Genomic DNA, 20,302 nt, shown 5'->3' with positions numbered 1-20,302 from the left:
GAATCGTAATGTGATAGTTGGGCTTAAGACTCTTTCTATTGGACATACGACTTCTTAGGACACTGTTTTTGGTGTGAGGTTACACTCTGATAAGTGGGGTTCGAGCTCCTAGGATACGGATTTAGTCTCCAACGGAACTGAGTAGCATGTATTATTACCTAAATGTATTGTTTTCTGTGGTTGAGTTGCTGTCTGTCTTTGTTGAGAGCATAAGGAGAGACAAGCTCAATTGTTGCTTACAATATTACCCTCTTAAAATAAAGAATATAAATATAGAACATATTGTAGAATGCAAGCATCGTCTAATATTTTTAAAACCATAATAGATAAAGATATCCAACGGTCAAACATGTTCAGAAAGTCAAGATCTATTTTTGTAATTTAAACAACTCATTATAGCCAAACACAAAATTTCGTCTTGAATGGAAATTTTTACGATTTTGTATTTGCTTTTCCTATTATCTTGGAACCGCTGCTTTGATAATTGGTATAGAAAATAATGTTAAGGTCAATGAACAAAATTGACATTAGAGTTATTGCGCTTTTAAGATGATTTATATACATTTATGGAACTTTGAGGAAAACTATAGTAGATTAAAGGTGAATGAAGCAAAAACGATAACCGAGACAAAATCTACAAATAAGCCATCCAATTCGTTTTAGGAGTTTTTGCTTTATACTTACTGTCTTGTGTGGAATATTTCATGCATGTTTTACAGATACCGTATTATTATTATACTTATTGAAACATCGTCATTTAGGTCCCAAATATTAAGGTACATAATTCCTATGTATACACAGAAAATATTGTCTGCATTAGTTCACCAGTCTTCGCAATGTTTATATGTAAATTTAAAGTTAAAATTACCGTAATATAGCAAGAAAAAAATCCAAACAAACATATGATACTGATTGCGAAATTCAAAATATATGTGAACATCAATTTAAGCCGACTACGCATTTCTTTTATATATCCGAATTTTTCTTTTCCTTTCGTTATCTCTAATAAATAGGTATAAAATAGGAAAGCAAACTTTAAAAAAATATAGGAAAAAATCAATAACATTAAAAGAAAAATAAATGATAAAATGTCCATTCGAAAAAAAATATAATATGATTGTTCATATCTGATCAGTTAACCCTAAAAAAACAACACGTGTAAAATGTGCAGTTCCGACGGCTATGTTAGGTAACACAATGCAACACGCGGACGTTGTAAAAATGACATGATATCTATCGAGGGTAGTATATAAGGTCTGATATGTATCAATGTCGTCACATAAAGTCAAAAACAACACAAGTAAGTAGTCGTAGTTTTATCTAGTACTCATTATCGGTATAATATCATTCTACGAAAAACCTTTTCAAATTTTAAAAATGTAGGTAAATGTGATAAAAGTGTAAATATTATATAAAACATTTAGTTGAATATTTTCATGACAAACCTGTTAGAACGATCTATATGTTTTCTTTTAAAATCTTAACAACTCACAAAAAGAAAACTAGAATCGATAGTTAAATTAACCTTATAAAAAAAATTAAGTAACAATGTATCTTAGTAACACTTTTTTGTGTTTTTTTTCCCAGAATGATGATAAAATTAGTAGTCTTAGGCATGTTGGCCGCATGCGCCATGGCACAATGTAAGTAAAAACATCATAACCTTTATTGTACTTATTATTTTAAAATATCATTTTAAGTCTTTTATTATTTGTTTATTTAATATCGCATTGACGTTTAGTCTTTTCAACTATTGTGCAACCAAAGTAAATCTTTTCAAAACTATGTTACAAGTAAAGTATAGCTTTCCAGCGAAAAATATGTTATCATTATTTTTGTATGGTTTATAAAAACTTATTCTTTGGATAAACTATTATCTTTTCTCCTGAAATCAGTAAAGATTTCCTCTGTTTAATTCATGTAAATTATTGATCTTACTTTCTGTTTACAGTCCCAATGATGGGTATGGGAGGATTCGGTGGCCTTGACCTGAAGAACATTGAAAGCATGATCCCAGAAGGTACATTCGATATGATCAAAAACATGAAACCAGAGGATATCAAAGAAGCCATCAAAAACATGCCACCAGGAATGGGTGACATGCTCAAGGGAATGGGTAAGTCTTCATCATCTCCATGGGCACATACGGGTCACATGATCCGGGCACATGATACAGGTATTGCTGATATGATAAATGGCGCCAAATGGACGACTCACTCAAATAATTGTTTCAAAATTAAAACTATATATTCACAAATTCTATACTCACTCTCTAATATTAATTATTCAAAACCTCAGTTTCTCAACTCATTAGATGCTTTATAACTAATGTAAACCCATATTACCTTTAGTTTTGATTTTCTAAGGTACAAGCTACAAGACCGTAACTCTCGAACAACCGATGGGTAACACAACAGAGATAACTTACCATATTGAACTACTGGTTTCACTCTAAAGTCCGCTTGTTTCTATTCCCTTTAAATATATTCATACCCTGACTTATGCTATTTTGTATGACCTTGAATTGTGTAGATTCTTCAAACTGTATAAACGTATACAATAATTGTTTTAGGAATCTCTGAAGATCAGATTAAAGAAGCCGTCAACAACATGCCAAAAGATATGGACATTGCCGCCATGTTCGACCAGGCTAAAGACAAAATGGGTAAGAACTAATACAAAAAAAAAAAAAATTGCAAATGTAAGCTTTGGATTCAATCGCTGTTTGGTTTTCCTCCGCTTAAATGATACCATGGAAAAAGGGTCCGACCTTATTGACATTCTTTACTTGATCAAAATTCTATTCCTCCATTCATCATTTGAAGTTTTATAATTTCCATTTTATTTACTTTAGGAGATCTTGTTGACAAAAGCAAAGACGAAATGAAAAGCCAGCTGTCAAACGAACTTAGTGAAATTAAGGAAGAAAAGAGGAAAGAACTTGAAGAAGCAGGTATTGACTTGTCCGGTGGCGTCAGCGGTCTTATGTCTCAGATGATACCAGAAATCACAGAAATGTTTGGAGAAAAACTTAGGGCCGAAGGAATCGACACTAGTGAGTACACACTTACTGTATAATAGTCACGTAACATTAAATTTTAATATACTTACTAAGCTTGTATCTTTGTTATGTATTTACAAAGAAGACAAAAAAAGAAATACAAATTTATGCTTAGAATAAATGCAAGAAGAAAAAAGTGGAAGATAACAACAAGAAGAAAACCATATTTTTTTTTTTCACATTGTCACATTGTGGCCTTTTATAGCTATGTGATATGAGCTTTGCTAATTGTTGAAGGCCGTACGGTGACCTATAATTGTTAATTTCTGTGTTATTTGGTCTCTTGTGGAGAGTTGTATCATTGGTAATCATACCACATCTTTTTTTATTTGATTTTTTCTGAGGTAAAATATTTATGTAAACCTGATCCGAATCTATTTTAGATGATCGTGAAAAATTAAACGAAGAAGTACGTAAACAGATGCGTGAGTTCGCCGGAGCTGAGGAAGATGATACTGACGAACAAGTCAAGGAAAAGTTCATGGAGGGATTCCTCGAAGAAATGAAACAAAATGGCTTCGAGATTAAATCTGATAACATGGCTGAAGGATTCCAGGAACTCAAGAAACAAATCGTTGATGAGCTTAAAGATATGGGATTCGAGATTGAAGATGGTAATATATATATATTTTATGCACTTTTAGCACTCAAGTCACATTGGGGAACAAGGATTATTGACAAACGACAAATAAGATGCTAATCAGAGAATAGAAAACATAATACATTAACCCCCCAAAAAAATTGACATGCACTTTATCTTTTTAATGTTTTTAAAAAAGAAAGAAAGAAAAGCCAATAAAAATGTATTATTTCTTTAATAATATACTAAAACCTTTTATTGTAATTCGAGGCATGTTTCATAAAGAAGCACAAGAACTTTGCTTGTTCGACTCATATTTTTCATGAAATAAAAAAAAACCATCAATGGTATTTGATAAGAAACAGAAATCTATTTATATATTTTCAAAGAATGACTTTTGATTTACAGAAGACGTATCTAACCTCCCAGAAATGATGAAGAAAATGATGAAGAGCGGAAAGTTCAACCCCCAAATGATGATGGGAATGGTCGCTCCAATGATGCAAGGTATTTAGTCTGATCTCAATGTCGGCCATCTTGAATTTGGCAGCCATATTGGATTATTTTCTCTTGGCTCAATATTTTTATTTTGTTTATACCCTTTAATCTTTCACGTCGCCAAGTTTTATACTTTTATCATAAAGTGACCAATTATTTGTACATAAAAAATATGATTCTGAGGTATAAACAAGCATGTATACTGTAGTTTTTGCTTGAAGAATAAATATAAATCTAATTTAAGAAATAGCAATCACAACGTCGAGGATTTCACCTTCACAAAGTATAAATAATATCGTCCAATCATAATCATCGTTACAAACGAGCTGTATTAGAATCTTACATTGGTTGATTTGATTTGACAGGTCCACCAATGATGGGACCAATGGGACCACCAATGATGCGAGGTCCATCTATGGGAATGAGACCACCAATGGAAGGTCCAATGGGACCACCAATGGGAATGAGAGGAATGAACCTGAACCTTGACATCGATATCAACCAGAGACCACAGACTCCAGTCGTAACACCAGGCTACGTTCAAGGTAAGTCACAATTTTATCATTCTTAAACAGTTTCTTACTCAGATTGTTGAGAAATCTGATAATTTTCGAATGCATTCTTTAGAATTGCTATCACCTCACATCACATCCTCTACATGACGGTCGGCATTTAATGCCCTTAACAATTGCTGTAGAAACCCATATTTGTGTCTATAGAATTTCTAATGGGAAAACTGATAAGTGATATGTGATATTTTGGAATTTTTTTTGGAATGCTATATTCGATGAAAAAACTTCTGAACTGTTTTATATTTGTTAGTTTTCTCTGTACGTTTTAATAATCATACAAGTGTTAAAGTTGAAGGCTAGACGAAATTTTATAAACATTGGGTCTTGATGTCAAAAAGGGGAGTACTGTGAATGAAAGCAGAGTCGATGATGAAATATTGTTCTCACGTACATGACAAAAATTTAAAAACGATTGCTTTATATATTAACTGGCTTTGGGTATGTTTGCGATCTTAAAATGAACTTCTGTAACAGTGTGCGTCAATAACTAATCGTCATACATGGTTTTAAACTTGTGTAATGTTTTTTTCAGGAGCCGAAGATGCTCTTTTGCACGCTCTTGGTGATGACTCTGACGTCGTCAGACACGTGATGGCAGTCAAGTACGGAGCTGAAACCGGAACTGTCATGGAAAGTGATCTCCACGAAATTCTCAGAGATCTCATGCACTAGTAAGATATTTTTTAAGTAGTTCAATTGTATAATATTATATTTATGTCTTTGACTCGAATGACAATTCTCAAGGTTTCGTTTTGGAACTTGCTCAGTACAAAAGTTGTAAATAACTAAATTATTCTTCTTTGTTCAAATTAAACAAAATAAAACTATCTATAGCATTATGATTTCTATCATTCAAAGTAGTATTTTTGAAATTATAATACACGAATTTTTGATAGCAGCAATCCATAATTTCAGTAATTTATGGTCTATTAGTATTGAACACTATACCAGGAACAGATATACTGTTCCCGACTATACATAAGATATAATTCATCGCCAGTCTATGTACACCCAGCGAACGCTATTAGTTTGTATTACTATGTATCACTATCCTTGTATAAATCTAAATCTGAAGAATGCAAGGTAAATTTTGCAATGATTAACACATTCAATTTTCTTTCTTTTTCAGTCGTCTTGAAGCCCGTGTTCTGATGGCCAAGAACCAGATGCTCAGAAACAGACTTTACGATGTTATGTTGTAAAGAAATAGCCGTTACCGTAACCATGGTGATTGGGGAAAAGACTACTTCTACAAAACCCACGAACTTTACATAAAACAAACGACACAATACAAAAGTGGTGCATTGATATGTGTGCTCTTTAAAACCAAAAGATTAGTGCAGTTTTAATAGTATTAGAGTATAATCTATATGTATCATCATGACTTTAGTCTTGTTAAAATCGTAATAGGTTGCAAACACCAAAACATTATCTTTTTTTGTTGTTTTTGGAATGAAGTTGTCCATCTGAATTAAATCGGTTCCCTTTAGCAAAATAAGTTTTCAATTCTAAGAGGCTTCTTATTTAAAAGCTGCTATATTCTAAGCTGTAAGACTTTACTTTTGACAATGTGAGAACTATTTCTACAAATTTTGGCGTTTGATTAAGAATGATGAAGAATGGGTGGTTTAATTTTCAAAATCAAAAACTTACTTTTTTTGTCACAATTTGTTCTATGTATAAATCTTTCAAAATGCAAACCATTGCATGGCTTCAAAACCGTCGTGTATAATTTGGTTTTGTCAAAAAATACTTTTTGACACACATCGATTTGGCGGGAGGACATCTCTAATATTCCAAAAATGTTATTTATTTAGACCAATTAAAACATTTGAAAAATCACAGATGACAAAATTTCGCATACGACATTTAATAAGCAAGTATTTCAATCAAATCTTCAAAGTCTGTTTGTGAGATTTTAACATTGTTGAAATATTAATAATTTGGACGATACATAACTTATTTTCTACATTCTGACAAATATGAAAAAAATGTGAAGCATGCAAGCGAATCATAATTTAATGACTTCCATCTTTATGATAGATTCTAAGCATTCTAGATGATGATATCAACAATGAATGTCAAAACGTTTTGATAAGTTTAGAACGAGCTATATAAAAGAAGTTCTGCAATATTGGTTCAACGAGGCAACAATTTTGAATTTCATGAATAAATGATGATTTTCGACATTTTGGTGCATGAATAATGATTGTCAACAATTTGGTGCGTAAATAATGATTTTCGACAATTTGTTGCGTAAATAATGATTTTCGACAATTTGGTGCATAAATAATAATTTTCGACAATTTAGTTCATAAATAAGGGGTTCTGTAAGAAAACTTAAAAGTTGAACCCATAGAGCCAAATTTACTTACACAGACTCGCATGAGTTGTTATGCCAATACTGCCTCTATAGATAATTAAAGAACTGTTTGACTTTGTCTGTCATGATTACTTACATGTATATATATAGTGTAATATTAACAATAGTACAATAAAAGTGTTCTAAAATTACTTGTTTTGAATAATAATATAAACGCCTTCCCAATTCATCAAAGTGTCACTAAAAACAGCAACCAAACCGAAAATGTCAGTAAAATGTAATCCTTATGACAATTTGATACCCCATGAACATGTCTACTTTACTGTCATAAACAATTACAGACCAGAGTCCGTACCAGTAGTTTCTTGAAACACTATTGTGGTAAAACATCCATTGATGGTATCAGCCGGATTCCAACATGAAATCCCAACATCTTAACAGAATTAGAATAGAAAGATATTCTCTTACATTAACGAGTTAGACTCCCATTACCAGTATATTTACAATTTTACATAATTTTGTATGTCAAATAACCAATGGGATGCATTGTAAAATGTATATAGGTTTTCCAGTTTGAATGGTTTTTGGGGCCCTTTATAGCTTGCTGTTTGGTGTGAGTCAAGGCACTTTGACCTATAATGGTTTACTTTTACAACTTGCGACTTATTTATAGACCATTGGTTTTCCCGTTTGAATGGTTTTACACTAGTTTTTGGGGCCCTTTATAGCTTACTGTTCGGTGTGAGCCAATGCTCCGTGTTCAGGGGCGGATCCAGGATTTCCAGTTAGGGGGGGCGCAAAATTTATATTTTCGCCGAGCGGAGCGAGGCGAAAAATTTTTGGAGGTTTTTTTAGGTCAAATTATTGAAATATTCTTCTAAAGGGGTGCAATGTTGATATCTCGAACTATTGTGAGTTAAAGTTATAGAGAAATTAAAGTGTCAAGCTGAAACCGCCTTGAAAGCCGTACGGTGACCTTAAGTTGTTAATGTTTGTGTCATTTTGGTCTTTTGTGGATAGTTGTCTCATTGACAATCATACCACATCTTCTTTTTTATATTAATTCACACCTGGCAACAATCTACAGATAGACGGGCGGACAGACGGACGCAATGTGAGACGAGACAGATCACAATTGCTCACCAGACCAATATCTTTTTCAAACGAAAATTTATACTTTTACCAGCGATTTTTAATTGTTCTTTCATACTATCTGTTTTTTACATTTTTGATTTTCGGAGGTCGTGCCAGACTTTACTGTGTTCGCCACAAACAACTAAAATCAAAATGAGATGCATTTACGCAGTTTTCTAGGGATCCAAGCATACATTAATACGGTACAGATTTCGGCTAAATATTTAGGTTGCAAATGAGAAAGAAATATAGACACAGAGATACAAATTAATAAACTAACCTTTCGCTTGAAACAGTATTTCTATCTTTCATTAAGGACATTATCAAAGATCCTACCTGCCGACTGCTTTCTTGACCGTGTCATGATGAAATTGTGAAAGTGAGTAAGGGATATTTTGGAACTTCAATTATCAAACAAATTGATTATAAAAACCGCAAATACAATGTAACATTTGGTTTTACTTTAACTGCTAAAAACCTATTATATTTGTCATCAAATGCAGCTCCGCGTTTGACACCTTCCTTTGAAATCGTTTATAGAACTTTAATAAAGCGTAGGTCGGTTGACCAGTAATCACGTTGATTCTGTTAAACTGACTGTTTTAAATACTTTGAATGTTAAAAAAGATTGAACGGTCTCATCTGATACTTTAGATATGTTGAAGTCAACCCATGCTTTGCAAATTTTAGGGGGGGCGCACGCCCGCCACGCCCCCGCCTAAATCCGCCCCTGGTGTTGACGGCAGTACCTTAACCTAAAATGGTTTACTTTGATAAATTGTGACTTGAATGGAGAGTTGTCTCATTGACACTCATACCACATCTTAGTATATTCTAATAAAATGATGTCTATATATAGCTTTCTCAAAACTCACCGTGGCGATCTCTTGCAAATCAGTGATATACTCGTTTAATCAGTCGGCTAGAATCAGCATTGCTTCTACTGGTGTTGGCTCTAGATTTTCGACTGACAGATCCGGACCGAGGCTCTTTCGTCTTCGGATGTACTAGTATGTTGGAGTTTGTTTTTTGCTGCATTTCAATGTTTCTGTTGTTCAGTTGTTTTCCTCTAAATGTTGAGGTGTTTCCCTCGGTTCTAGTAACCTGAATGCATTACACTTAATTGATTTAAGAATATTGAACAGCGGTACATACTTGTCATACTCTTGACTTCATTTCATTTGAACTATCGGATAATATCGTTTTTGAAATATAATAAAATAGCTAATATTCATAAAATTTGAAAATAAGTTCGTTTATCCGTCTCTTTGCCGGAATAGCGTTCAAACCAAACAGATAATTGACATGATATTATACTTATTTACTGCTATCATTTCCAGAAAATCAAAAGTCTTTACTTTAATCTACAATTGATAGGATATGCCTGTTGTTGTCTGCCATATTTGTTTTTGTTTGTTTATAAGAAATGTTGTAGGATACTTTTTTTTATTGGAATTGTTTCTCATTTGTCATGTCGGGGCCTTTTAACACGAATATAAGTACCTGCATGCTATAATGATAACGAAAAGATAAACCTGCATGCTAAATTAAAGAAAACGAAAAGAAGAACCTGCATAGTCAGTCTTTAGAATCTAAATAAATTTAAAAAAAACCCAACAAAATAAGATTATTTACCTGTATTAAAAAAACAGAAAAAAAACCCAACAAATTAACTAACATTCAGGTTCACGTGTTGCGTTTCTTTATTTAAAGCTTGTTTTCATACGGAGTATAACCCTTTTCCATCCGTACTTGTTTGTGAATTACTTTCACTGTTGATATTTTATCTATAAATAGTTTTGGTGAATACCTTAGCTGGTGTATCTAGGCAGTGGATTTCTATATACTTTGCGGCACCAAAGGTATTTTTACACCAATAATCTTATATATTCTTTCTTGATGTGACCAATATCCCAAATATTTAAATATGGGTTCTTATATTTACACAACTGTAAAAATGTGTACTGCATACCTAATATCTATTTTTAAACATTACTGTATACCAAAATATTCATTATGCTTTATGGTTTATTTTACTATGCATGAATGACGTGCTAGGCCATTAATAACTGATTATTGTACTGCCATTATCACATGACTCACATGTGATTACCTTGAAATTCATGAAATTCGTACGCACCCTGTTTTTGACAGGGAAAAAGGTGGGCGTGGTTCTTTATGGGTTCCTTCATACGTAGCCTTTAGTTTTCTTTGTGCTGTTTTTGGTGTTTTGTGAACTGCTGTTTGTCTTTTCATCGCTTGTTTGTCATACCGTAAACAAGTTTTTTCGACTTGTGATTCTAAACTTCCCATGACAATTTCGACCTTTTTGGTATTAAATAGTATCTTGCATAGAGTTAATATCTGTTTATCCTTTCTGAGCACATGAGACCAACCCGCTTATTGGTGGTAGGGATCGTGTTGCTCAGTCGACGTTTTATAGACTATAATTTTTTGCAGTTTGGTCGTTTTCTGTCTTTCAGTGACACTGTCAGTTAATCTGAAGACTTTGAGTTTGACCATCCTTTTCGATATCTTCCGTCGTTTTTTGAGACAATGTCTGGTATGCTCATGAGTGTCAAACGTTGCTTTTATAGAATTGTACAAACAAGAGTATATACACATTTCTTTGCATTTCTTTGTACATACTCAAGCCGTAAGTCCTTTTGTTTGTGTGAATTGATCAATTGTTTAGTCCTGAAAAAAACCACCATGAAATGTTTGTCACTGGACGTCGAACAAACAACAATCATTCAATTCATTTATGATTTAACAATGGTTTAAAGCAATCAATTATAATCTAGCTTTATGCTGTTTACATAAAAGGAAAGACTGTTTTTGACGCGAGTTACGTTTCTTTTGCCTCTCAGTTGAAGTCAATGTGTAACACATTCCTGGCTTCAGAAATCAACTTAATTCATCTCGATTTACTGAACAATTCTTATTTGTTAAAGTCTCTTATAATTCTTTCCTCCAATCATATAAAGATAATTTCAGACTGTGAACCACACTATTATTCACATAAGAAAGTTAACTTTCTCCTAATTTATTTTGTTGTTGTAGATATAATGGCGAACTATCCTATCAACGTTTATACCACTGTCTTCAAGGACGATGTTGTTGAAGAACATCAGAAAATAGACGATTTAGGAAAAGCTGGACAGTGGTCAGAACTTATAGAATTTTTGGAAAGTAGCAGCAGCTATGTAAATTCAAGCAGACTTTCAGTGAAAGGAGATAATAAAGGTCCTACCTGGTATACGCCTCTTCATTACGCAGCTGACTTAGGTGCACCGGAACACACATTTAAAGATTTAATACGACTGGGAGCATCGAAAAGTATGAAGAATGCTGAAGGTCAAACCGCTTATGACATTGCAAAAAGTAAAGGTCTTGATAAAATTATACTGGACCAATTAGTGATTCCAGAGAAAATAAAACAAAACGCCGCTGCAATTGAGAAAATGGAAAAAGGCTTACACGAGGTGATCAATAGTAGAGTTAAAGACTTGATAAAGGACAACGGACAAGCTTTACCTCAACTTTCTCTATTATTTGAACATGGAAGTTTTTATTACCCTGTACCCGGAATGTATGGTGGTTTTAGTGTTAGTGAACACGATGATGGCATCCAAGCAGATAGCTGGGTTCGTGTTTGCGGCGGAAGTGAACAAAACCACGTGGTTAATAAGGAAGGCAAAGTTACTTTATTACCAAATGACAATCCTATTTAATTACTAGCACATGAAATAAAATTACCTACCTCTTCAATTGTAGTAGTCAATATATACATATTTTAGACGCATGCAAGTTTTGTGATGCACCTCATTTAAAAAAGATGGAATATGCTATAGGTACATTAAAAAATATAACATGCAACACAATATGCCAAACTAGAAAAACTCAAGACTAAGCAACATGAACCAAGTCAAACCAATAAACCAGAGGTTACCTCATATGCTTCAACAGAAGGGTAGGTATTTCCTGCTACAAATATGGTACCCGTCGTGTAACACATTGTTAGTTCAATTTAGATTATGTCACAATCTAGGAAGAGAGGAAGGTGTTACAGCTTCAAACATTATGACCTATCTGTGGTCATCAGTGACACAGATATTCAATAGAGGCCAGGCAACTGACGATGACGTTAGATATATAGCGTATCAATTGACAAAAGCGTTTACAGGAAGAGTAACTAGTATTATTTCCCCTTAACTGCCTTTGAATTACAGATAACTGACAGGCATAATATAAAAGATTTCTTAGGATATTATAGGAGTTTCCTTCCGCAGTACTTTGATAACGCATTCTTGAGAATATATTGACTGTCCCTCTTTTTCACGCATGGTGTAACGTGTACACCGGATAAGCGTGTCTGTTTCGTTTTAGAATGAGTCCGTTACCAGTTTGATACTGGATCCAAAATTTCTCTATTTACAAAAACATATAACAAATAATCTTTATTCAAATATTAACGTCAATGAACCAAAATATGTACAACTGCTCTTTGCAATCTTTAATTAACCATCTATGAACTATTCTACTCAAAATATATACACGGGTACAAATTTGTACTATTACAAAATTATCATGGGTCAGGAACAAACTTGTCCTCCTGGTACAATAAAGTACCCTACAGGTTTACACACTTGTCTTTGTTCCTCTTGTACACTTATGTACTTTACAAGGAGGTCACACAGACTCACACTTGTCCTATACGGTACAATACGGTTCCGCTTGTAATTATACAAGTCCGTATTTATAACAGGCACCAACCTGTTCTTGATTACACTTAGTAACACAATATCTAATATATAAGAGACAGCGATCTCGAATATCTACGTACCGTACTTCAGGTCTTCGTCTTCAAACGTATGACCATCGACCCTGAGCTAGGAATCTCTCCAGCTTATATACCCTGATTTAAACTGTACCAATCTTGAAGGAGGGATGTTCTACCAAAGTGTTTCGTTACTCGTATCTGAGTTTCATAAGGAACAACCCTTTACATTTGACCTGACCCAAAGTTAAACCCGCGAATCATCTTACTCTTTTCTATGTTTTATTAAAGTATATATACAATGCATTAAATAAGGCTTCTGCCAAACAGTAACCAATGTAAACAATCTAACCTTAGATACAAAATCGTCACATAACCCACGCCTCAAAAACACATGCGTCCCGCAAATCTTAAACTAACTTTACAACATAGAAATACTATATACACATTTTAATTTAGTTTAATGTACAAAATCTAATTAACAATTTAATTTGCCATCTAGGCTGGTTTTCGTCTTGTACGACGCCCTTCAGGATTACTTTCTTGCATATCTTCAAAAGGCATTTCGACAACGTCTGGTCTTCTCATGAGTGTCATTCATTTGGACAATGTCTGGTCTTTTCATGAGGTTATTTATTTGGACAACGTCTGGTCTTCTCATGAGTGTCATTCATTGAGACAACGTCTGATATTCTCATGAGTGTCATTCGTTGAAACAATGTCTGGTCTTCTCATGAGTGTCATTCATTGAGACAACGTCTGATATTCTCATGAGTGTCATTCGTTGAAACAATGTCTGGTCTTCTCATGAGTGTCATTCATTGAGATGAAGTCTGATATTCTTATGAGTGTCATTCGTTGAGACAAGGTCTGATATTCTCATGAGTGTCATTCATTAAAACAATGTATGGTATTCTCATGAGTGCCTTGTACACGAAGAAAATATATTCACATTGTTTTGGCTATATTTTTCGTTTGTTTCTCTGTCCTATATTTTCTCCCATTTATCTGTTTATTTATTGTAACCCTGTCTTGTAATGTTGTCATTTTAATGTTATAATTAACACTTCCATTAAAACGAGAGGCTTTGCATGCCACAAAACCAGGTTAACCCACAATTTTTTTTATAAAATGCCCTGTACCAAGTCCGGAAAATGGCCATTCATTATTACATTATAGTTCGTTTCTGTGTGTATTACGTGTCGGTGTTGTGTCTCTGTTGTGTCGTAGTTCTCTTATATTTGATACGTTTCCCTCAGTTTTAGTTTGTGTGAGATAACCAATTGTAATAGTTTTGAAGAAAAAAACATGAAATATTTGTCACTGGACGTCCAACAGACAACAATCAATCAATCCACTAAACATTTAGTTTAAAGAAATCAAGAATAATCTAAGCTTTATGTTGTTTATATATTAAAGAAAGGCTGTTTTTGACGCGAATAACGTTTCTTTTGCCTTTCAGTTAAAGCCCAATGTGTAACACATTTCTGGCTTCAGAATTCAGAAATCAACTAAATTCATCTCGATATACTGAACAACTCGTATTTGTTAAAGTCTCGTATAATTTTTCACTCCAATCATAAAGATATTTTCAGACTGTGAACCACATTATTATACACATAAGAAAGTTAATTTTCTCCTAATTTATTTTGTTGTTGTAGATATAATGGCGAACTATCCTATCAACGTTTATACCACTGTCTTCAGGGACAATGTTGTTGAAGAACATCAACAGATAGACGATTTAGGAAAAGCTGGACAGTGGTCAGAACTTACAGAGTTGTTGGAAAGTAGCGGCAACCTTGTGAATTCAAGCAGACTTCCAGTGAAGGGAGATAATAAAGGTCCTACCTGGTATATGTGGTTAATAAGGAAGGCAAAATTACTTTGTTACCAAATGACAATCCTATTTAATAACCAGCACATGAAATAAAATTACCTACCTCTTTAATTGTAGAAGTCAATATATACATATTTAAGACGCATACAAGTTTTGTGATGCAACTCATTTAAAAAAGATGGAAGATACTAAAGGTACATTTAAAAAATCTAACATGCAACACAATATGACAAACTAGAAAAAGCAACATGAACCAATTCAAACCAACAAACGAAAGGTTACCTTTTTTGCTTCAGTAGAAGGGTAGGTATTTCCTGCTACAAATATGGTACCCGTCGTGTAACACATTGTTAGTTCAATTTAGATTATGTCACAATCTAGGAAGAGAGGAAGGTGTTACAGTTTCAAACATTATGACCTATCTGTGGTCATCAGTGACACAGATATTCAATAGAGGCCAGGCAACTGACGATGACGTTAGATATATAGCGTATCAATTGACAAAAGCGTTTACAGGAAGAGTAACTAATACTTACATTAGATGTATGTTTATAATACGTTATTCTGATTGGCTAATTGCACATCACATGTTATTCCGTAAGCAATTGCATGAGACAATAACATTTCATTCATGATGACATCTCAACTCGATTGCTTTTCTCACTTTCGCTGTTCCAGCTCAAGCGAGAAAACCAATCTCGTTGAGATAATCAACGATAATCTATAATTATTCTCCGTTAACTGCCATTGAAATACAGATAGCTGGCAGGCATATTATGATAGATTCTCTAGGATATTATAGGATTTTTCTCCTTCGACAGTACTTTGATAACGCATTCTTGAGAATATATTGACTGTCCCTATGGTATCTTTTGCACCTCTTTTTCACGCATGGCTATTAAATCCCATCATATATTGCAAAATGTCAACAAGCGTGGCTACCTATGACCTTCGGGTCGTATATTATTTCAACAACCATGGCTTTTAATCCCCTTTGGGTCGTGCACTATGTCAGCACCCTTAGCTTATTATCACATCCGGGTCGTGCACGATAAAAAAACAGGGCTACTAATTTTTCCCATGAGTCGAACACGGTATCAATAAACATATCTTCTAACCTAGTTCTGGTCAAAATAAACCTATTTCTCGTATCAAACATAAACTAAAAGAACTAGCTAAGGAATTTGTTTTTGTCCCGGCCGATAAAGCTGCTAATAATGTTATTATTGTTTGACGTAAATTTTACATTGAGGTTCTGAAAAAAGAAATCACCAATTCACCAACATTCCAACTGACTCCATTTGCCGAACACGACATCTGTAACAAACATAAACTTTTAACTACCGCTTTACAAGCAGAGCCAAATACATTGAAAGTCCCAACTATGTATTGGCTTCCGAAGCTTCACAAAACACCTTACAAATATAGATTTATTTCGTCTTCAATAGTTATCAAAGGTACCAGGATTATAAGCCATTGTTTCACTACTAAATTGTCTTTTCTTCTTACCAGCACGCTTAGTACAATTAAAAACCCGATAATAAATTGTTCAAATAAGGCCTTCGAAAATAGTGGAATTAATTATTTTTGGAGTGTCAAGAACTCGTTGGAAGTACTTGATAAATTGCATGCTTATATTGGTAATTTTGAATCTGTTCAAAGTTTTGTTTTTTCCACCCTGTATACCACATCGCCTCACATTATCATTAAGAAAAAATTCACACACCTAATTAAATGGGCATTTAAAAAGTCGGAATGTGAATATATATGTCCAAACTCTTTTAGCTCATTTTTTAGTAGCAATAAACAAAAACTATATCAATTGGACATGCTTTGATACTATATATGCCCTTGAATTTTTACTAGATACAATTTATGACAAAAATAAGCAAAGACCCATCGAAACAACATCTGATAAACAAATTTAATAATACTTTTAGATATTTGGATAATATTTTGGCTCTCAATAATGACGACTTCAGTATGTATATTAAAGAAATTTATCCTATTGAACTAACTTTAAATAAAGCTAATACTAACAATGGCCACTGCCCTTTCCCCGATCTTGATATCTATATCACTAACGGAAAGCTTACTACTAAAATTTATGATAAAAGAGATGATTTTTCATTTCCTATCGTTAATTATCCGTTTTGAAATGGTGACGTTCCCTTGTCACCATCTTACGGTGTTTATATATCTCAACTTGTACGATTCGCTCGTATATGTAACAAAGTTTTAGATTTTAACGAGAGAAATTTATGTATTACTGAAAAATTATTACACCAGGGTTTTCGATATCACAAACTGGTCAAACCATTTACTAAATTTTACCATCGGTATAAGGACATCATTCGTAAATATAGGTCAACATGCAGACTTCTTATACGTTCAGGCATTTCACATCCATTATTTTATGGAAATATTCTTAATAAAGCACAAAGGTGTCAGTATTCACCTCGGAAACTAACAAAAACCTTTGAAAAGACTTATTAAGCAGGGATATAGTTACGATACTGTTGTCAGGTCATTAAAGATTGCATATTTTGGCGTTAATATTGATTCACTTATAGGGTACTAAACACATTTATTAAAAAAAACAGTTGTTGGCATGACACGGGTTATGTTCTTCTCATATATGTTATGATAATATGATACTACACCCCTAACGGGAAGGATTGTGCCTGATGTTCATATGATGAAATCACAATCTTTCAGTCAGTTTAATCGAAGTCTGGAGGTGGCATGTCAGTTAACTGCTAGTAGTCGGTTGTTATTTATGTATTATTGTCATTTTGTTTATTTTCTTTGGTTACATCTTCTGACATCAGACTCGGACTTCTCTTGAACTGAATTTTAATGTGCGTATTGGTATGCGTTTACTTTTCTACATTGGTTAAAGGTATAGGGGGAGGGTTGAGATCTCACAAACATGTTTAATCCCGCCGCAATTTTGCCTCTGGCCTTTGTTAGTCTTGTATTATTTTATTTTAGTTTCTTGTGTACAATTTGAAAATTAGTATGGCGTTCATAATCACTGAACTAGTATATATTTGTTTAGGGGCCAGCTGAAGGACGCCTCCGGGTGCGGGAATTTCTCGCTACATTGAAGACCGGTTGGTGACCTTCTGCTGTTGTTGTTTTTTCTATGGTCGGGTTGTTGTCTCTTTGATATATTCCCCATTTCCATTCTCAATTTTATTCTTGTCGCACACGATATTATAATTAAATCCTTTGCTCTTCATTTCCTTCCGGTCAACAAACTTGGCTGTTAGTTCTTATTGTGTTGTGCAAAAACTTTGGTTAATAATCCCCTTCGAGTCTTGTGTAATTTCAATAATTTTAGTTTTGTCAGCATGGCTTCCTATTCCATTCGGTTCATATACGAATGAAGATTGTTTCAAAATCTGAAATCAGTGACACCCGCTGTATGCATTAATGATTCTGCAGTCTACATTTCTACTATACCAATAAATGGAAGCTATAAGCGTGTAGTTATAATCTCGTGGTATCCTGCTTCTGTTGCAAGCAAGTGAACGGTTATATATGCATATCAATGCTTACATAACAGATTTGGGTTCCTTATTACGGTCTGCATTTTAGTGTTGTCAATTTCATTAATACAAGGGGGCATATATATTGGATAATGATAGCATTTAAAAAATAATCATCACTTACAAACACTGCAATAAATCTGCTTAAACCGTTAACTAATGTACTTTCATAATACTATTCAGAAATGAATTTGAACATGTATCATGACCGTTTACTTTTATATCTATCTTTGAAAACCTAAAACAACTAGTGCTTTTAATCATGCAGTAAATAAAATATTAAAAAAACCCTCAACATTTCATTTTCACATGTACATAAAACTTTTGTTCAATCACATTGTTCAGATACACTGTTTACAGTAGGGTACACAAAAGAGCAACCTAAATACTGGAGTGGAAATATTCCCGTGCTACCTTCAATGATTTGAATGAGGGGGAGGGAGGCTATACGTTAAAAATTAATATTAAATGTTAAATTGCATGATAAAAGTAAGAAAATATTGCTCTGGAGGTTGCACTTTGTAAATACAGCTGTTGCTCAAAACACGCCTCTTTTGGGGAGTAATTGAATATTCATAGAAAATTAATTTTGTTTACATACTGGTTCCCAGTTATGCCCTCTGTGTTCCATATCGCAGAGACAGAACTTGGGAATGTTACCAGTAAATAAACACGTGCATATTTTTTACATTGAAATCTGTGGTAACCTTTCATTCGAGGTAGGGGTATTTAAGAAAATTAGTGTAAGTCTGAGACGTTCAGGGCATATAAACGTTGAAAATATGCCGCACAGCCATATATTTTGAACTTTGAAAAAAATTGTGATGCATAAGGACTTTCAATTCTAGGATAAGATTTTTTTCAAAACTTCATAGTAAAAGTTGTACAGTTTTAGCCGTAAAAGGAGTTCCTATGGGAAATTGCATTGTCAATATTTACAGAAATGCAACCTGTACTTTAAATATACAAAACAAAATATCGCTCTGTGCTATCGATAAGCAAAACAAACTGTTGCACTGTACTATATGTATACAAACACAATCCTGGAATAACCAGTTTGATGTGTTCATTATTAACCCTTGGATTCATTTGAGCACAACATGTCAAGTCTGACAATTTATATTTCTCTGGAGAAATGTCTTTACAGAACCTGTTAACATTCTTAAATTACAATTGTCAGACACCAAATAACTATTTGATTTGTTGTTTATTAGCTCAATGAATGCATTATTGAAAGTTCGTTTCTGAAATGTCAAAGATAGGAAAATATATTTCTGATCCGGAAACATCGAATCAACTCTGACAACAATCATTGATGTTTAATAATAACAGCACTGTGAAGAGTAATTAAGACCTATACAAAGCCTACTGGTAATTATGTCTCATTGTTTGTCAGCATAAAATTCTACAATGATTATAACTTGTCAGTTGACATGCGTGAGCTGCAACTGTTTTACAAACAATACAATATAACGGTTTGGGTTGATATTATACCCCTCCCCCAACAGCACGTAAAGGGCATACGATACAGTTACAGGGGAGGTAATGACGTTGCTAACGTAAAATGTTATTTTCGCGACGTCAAACTGTAACATATAGGGAAAAGATGCATTTTCGACTGATTTTTATCAATCAAACTGATTTAATTTGAAAACGAGTTCATGGACCCCTATTTTTCAAAACGGCAATTTGTTTCATTTCGCAGGGAGATTATGTGACCCAAATTTTATAAAACTGTAAATAGAGGATTTTTTTTAATTTTGATAAACATGCAGCAAAAAATGACGTTTTTTCCTCTATTCATGAACATTTGATAAATATGAGTTATTTCTGGATAAAAATTGCATAATTTTTAATGTTACTTATAAAATACAGAAATTACCGATTATTTAACAAAAAACAATTTGCGTTTATCTTTTATAACAAAAAAGAAAAAGAAATTACGGCCACAAATCTTAAT

The 20,302-nt window shown here is 33.5% G+C and overlaps 2 protein-coding genes across 2 annotated transcripts; both read left to right on the top strand.

Moving 5' to 3' along the window:
- Positions 1-1,229: 1,229 nt before the first annotated feature.
- On the top strand, positions 1,230-7,225 carry LOC134728071 (uncharacterized). Its single transcript, XM_063592469.1, has 10 exons — positions 1,230-1,300; positions 1,588-1,643; positions 1,952-2,116; positions 2,573-2,665; positions 2,855-3,055; positions 3,445-3,675; positions 4,050-4,148; positions 4,505-4,684; positions 5,244-5,382; positions 5,841-7,225. The coding sequence occupies exons 2-10, from the start codon at positions 1,589-1,591 to the stop codon at positions 5,911-5,913; spliced, it is 1,236 nt and encodes a 411-aa protein (XP_063448539.1). The 5' UTR covers positions 1,230-1,300; position 1,588; the 3' UTR covers positions 5,914-7,225.
- A 2,705-nt stretch (positions 7,226-9,930) lies between these two features.
- LOC134681574 (uncharacterized) lies at positions 9,931-11,940 on the top strand. The gene is made up of 2 exons (XM_063541221.1): positions 9,931-10,030; positions 11,232-11,940. Exon 2 carries the CDS (start codon positions 11,237-11,239, stop codon positions 11,900-11,902), a length of 666 nt encoding a protein of 221 aa, XP_063397291.1. The 5' UTR covers positions 9,931-10,030; positions 11,232-11,236; the 3' UTR covers positions 11,903-11,940.
- Positions 11,941-20,302: the final 8,362 nt, after the last annotated feature.

This window comes from Mytilus trossulus, chromosome 8 (assembly GCF_036588685.1).
Source record: "Mytilus trossulus isolate FHL-02 chromosome 8, PNRI_Mtr1.1.1.hap1, whole genome shotgun sequence".
Lineage (NCBI taxonomy): Eukaryota > Metazoa > Mollusca > Bivalvia > Mytilida > Mytilidae > Mytilus > Mytilus trossulus.
Note: the sequence above shows the minus strand (reverse complement) of the source record. Positions and strands in the feature narration are given on the sequence as shown.

Coding starts and splice junctions, on each gene's coding strand:
- LOC134681574 (XM_063541221.1), top strand. CDS start 11,237: ATGGCGAACTATCCTATCAACGTTTATACCACTGTCTTCAAGGACGAT.
- LOC134728071 (XM_063592469.1), top strand. CDS start 1,589: ATGATGATAAAATTAGTAGTCTTAGGCATGTTGGCCGCATGCGCCATG. Junction 2,666..2,854: donor CCAGGCTAAAGACAAAATGG/GTAAGAACTAAT, acceptor TATTTACTTTAG/GAGATCTTGTTGACAAAAGC. Junction 3,676..4,049: donor GGGATTCGAGATTGAAGATG/GTAATATATATA, acceptor TTTGATTTACAG/AAGACGTATCTAACCTCCCA.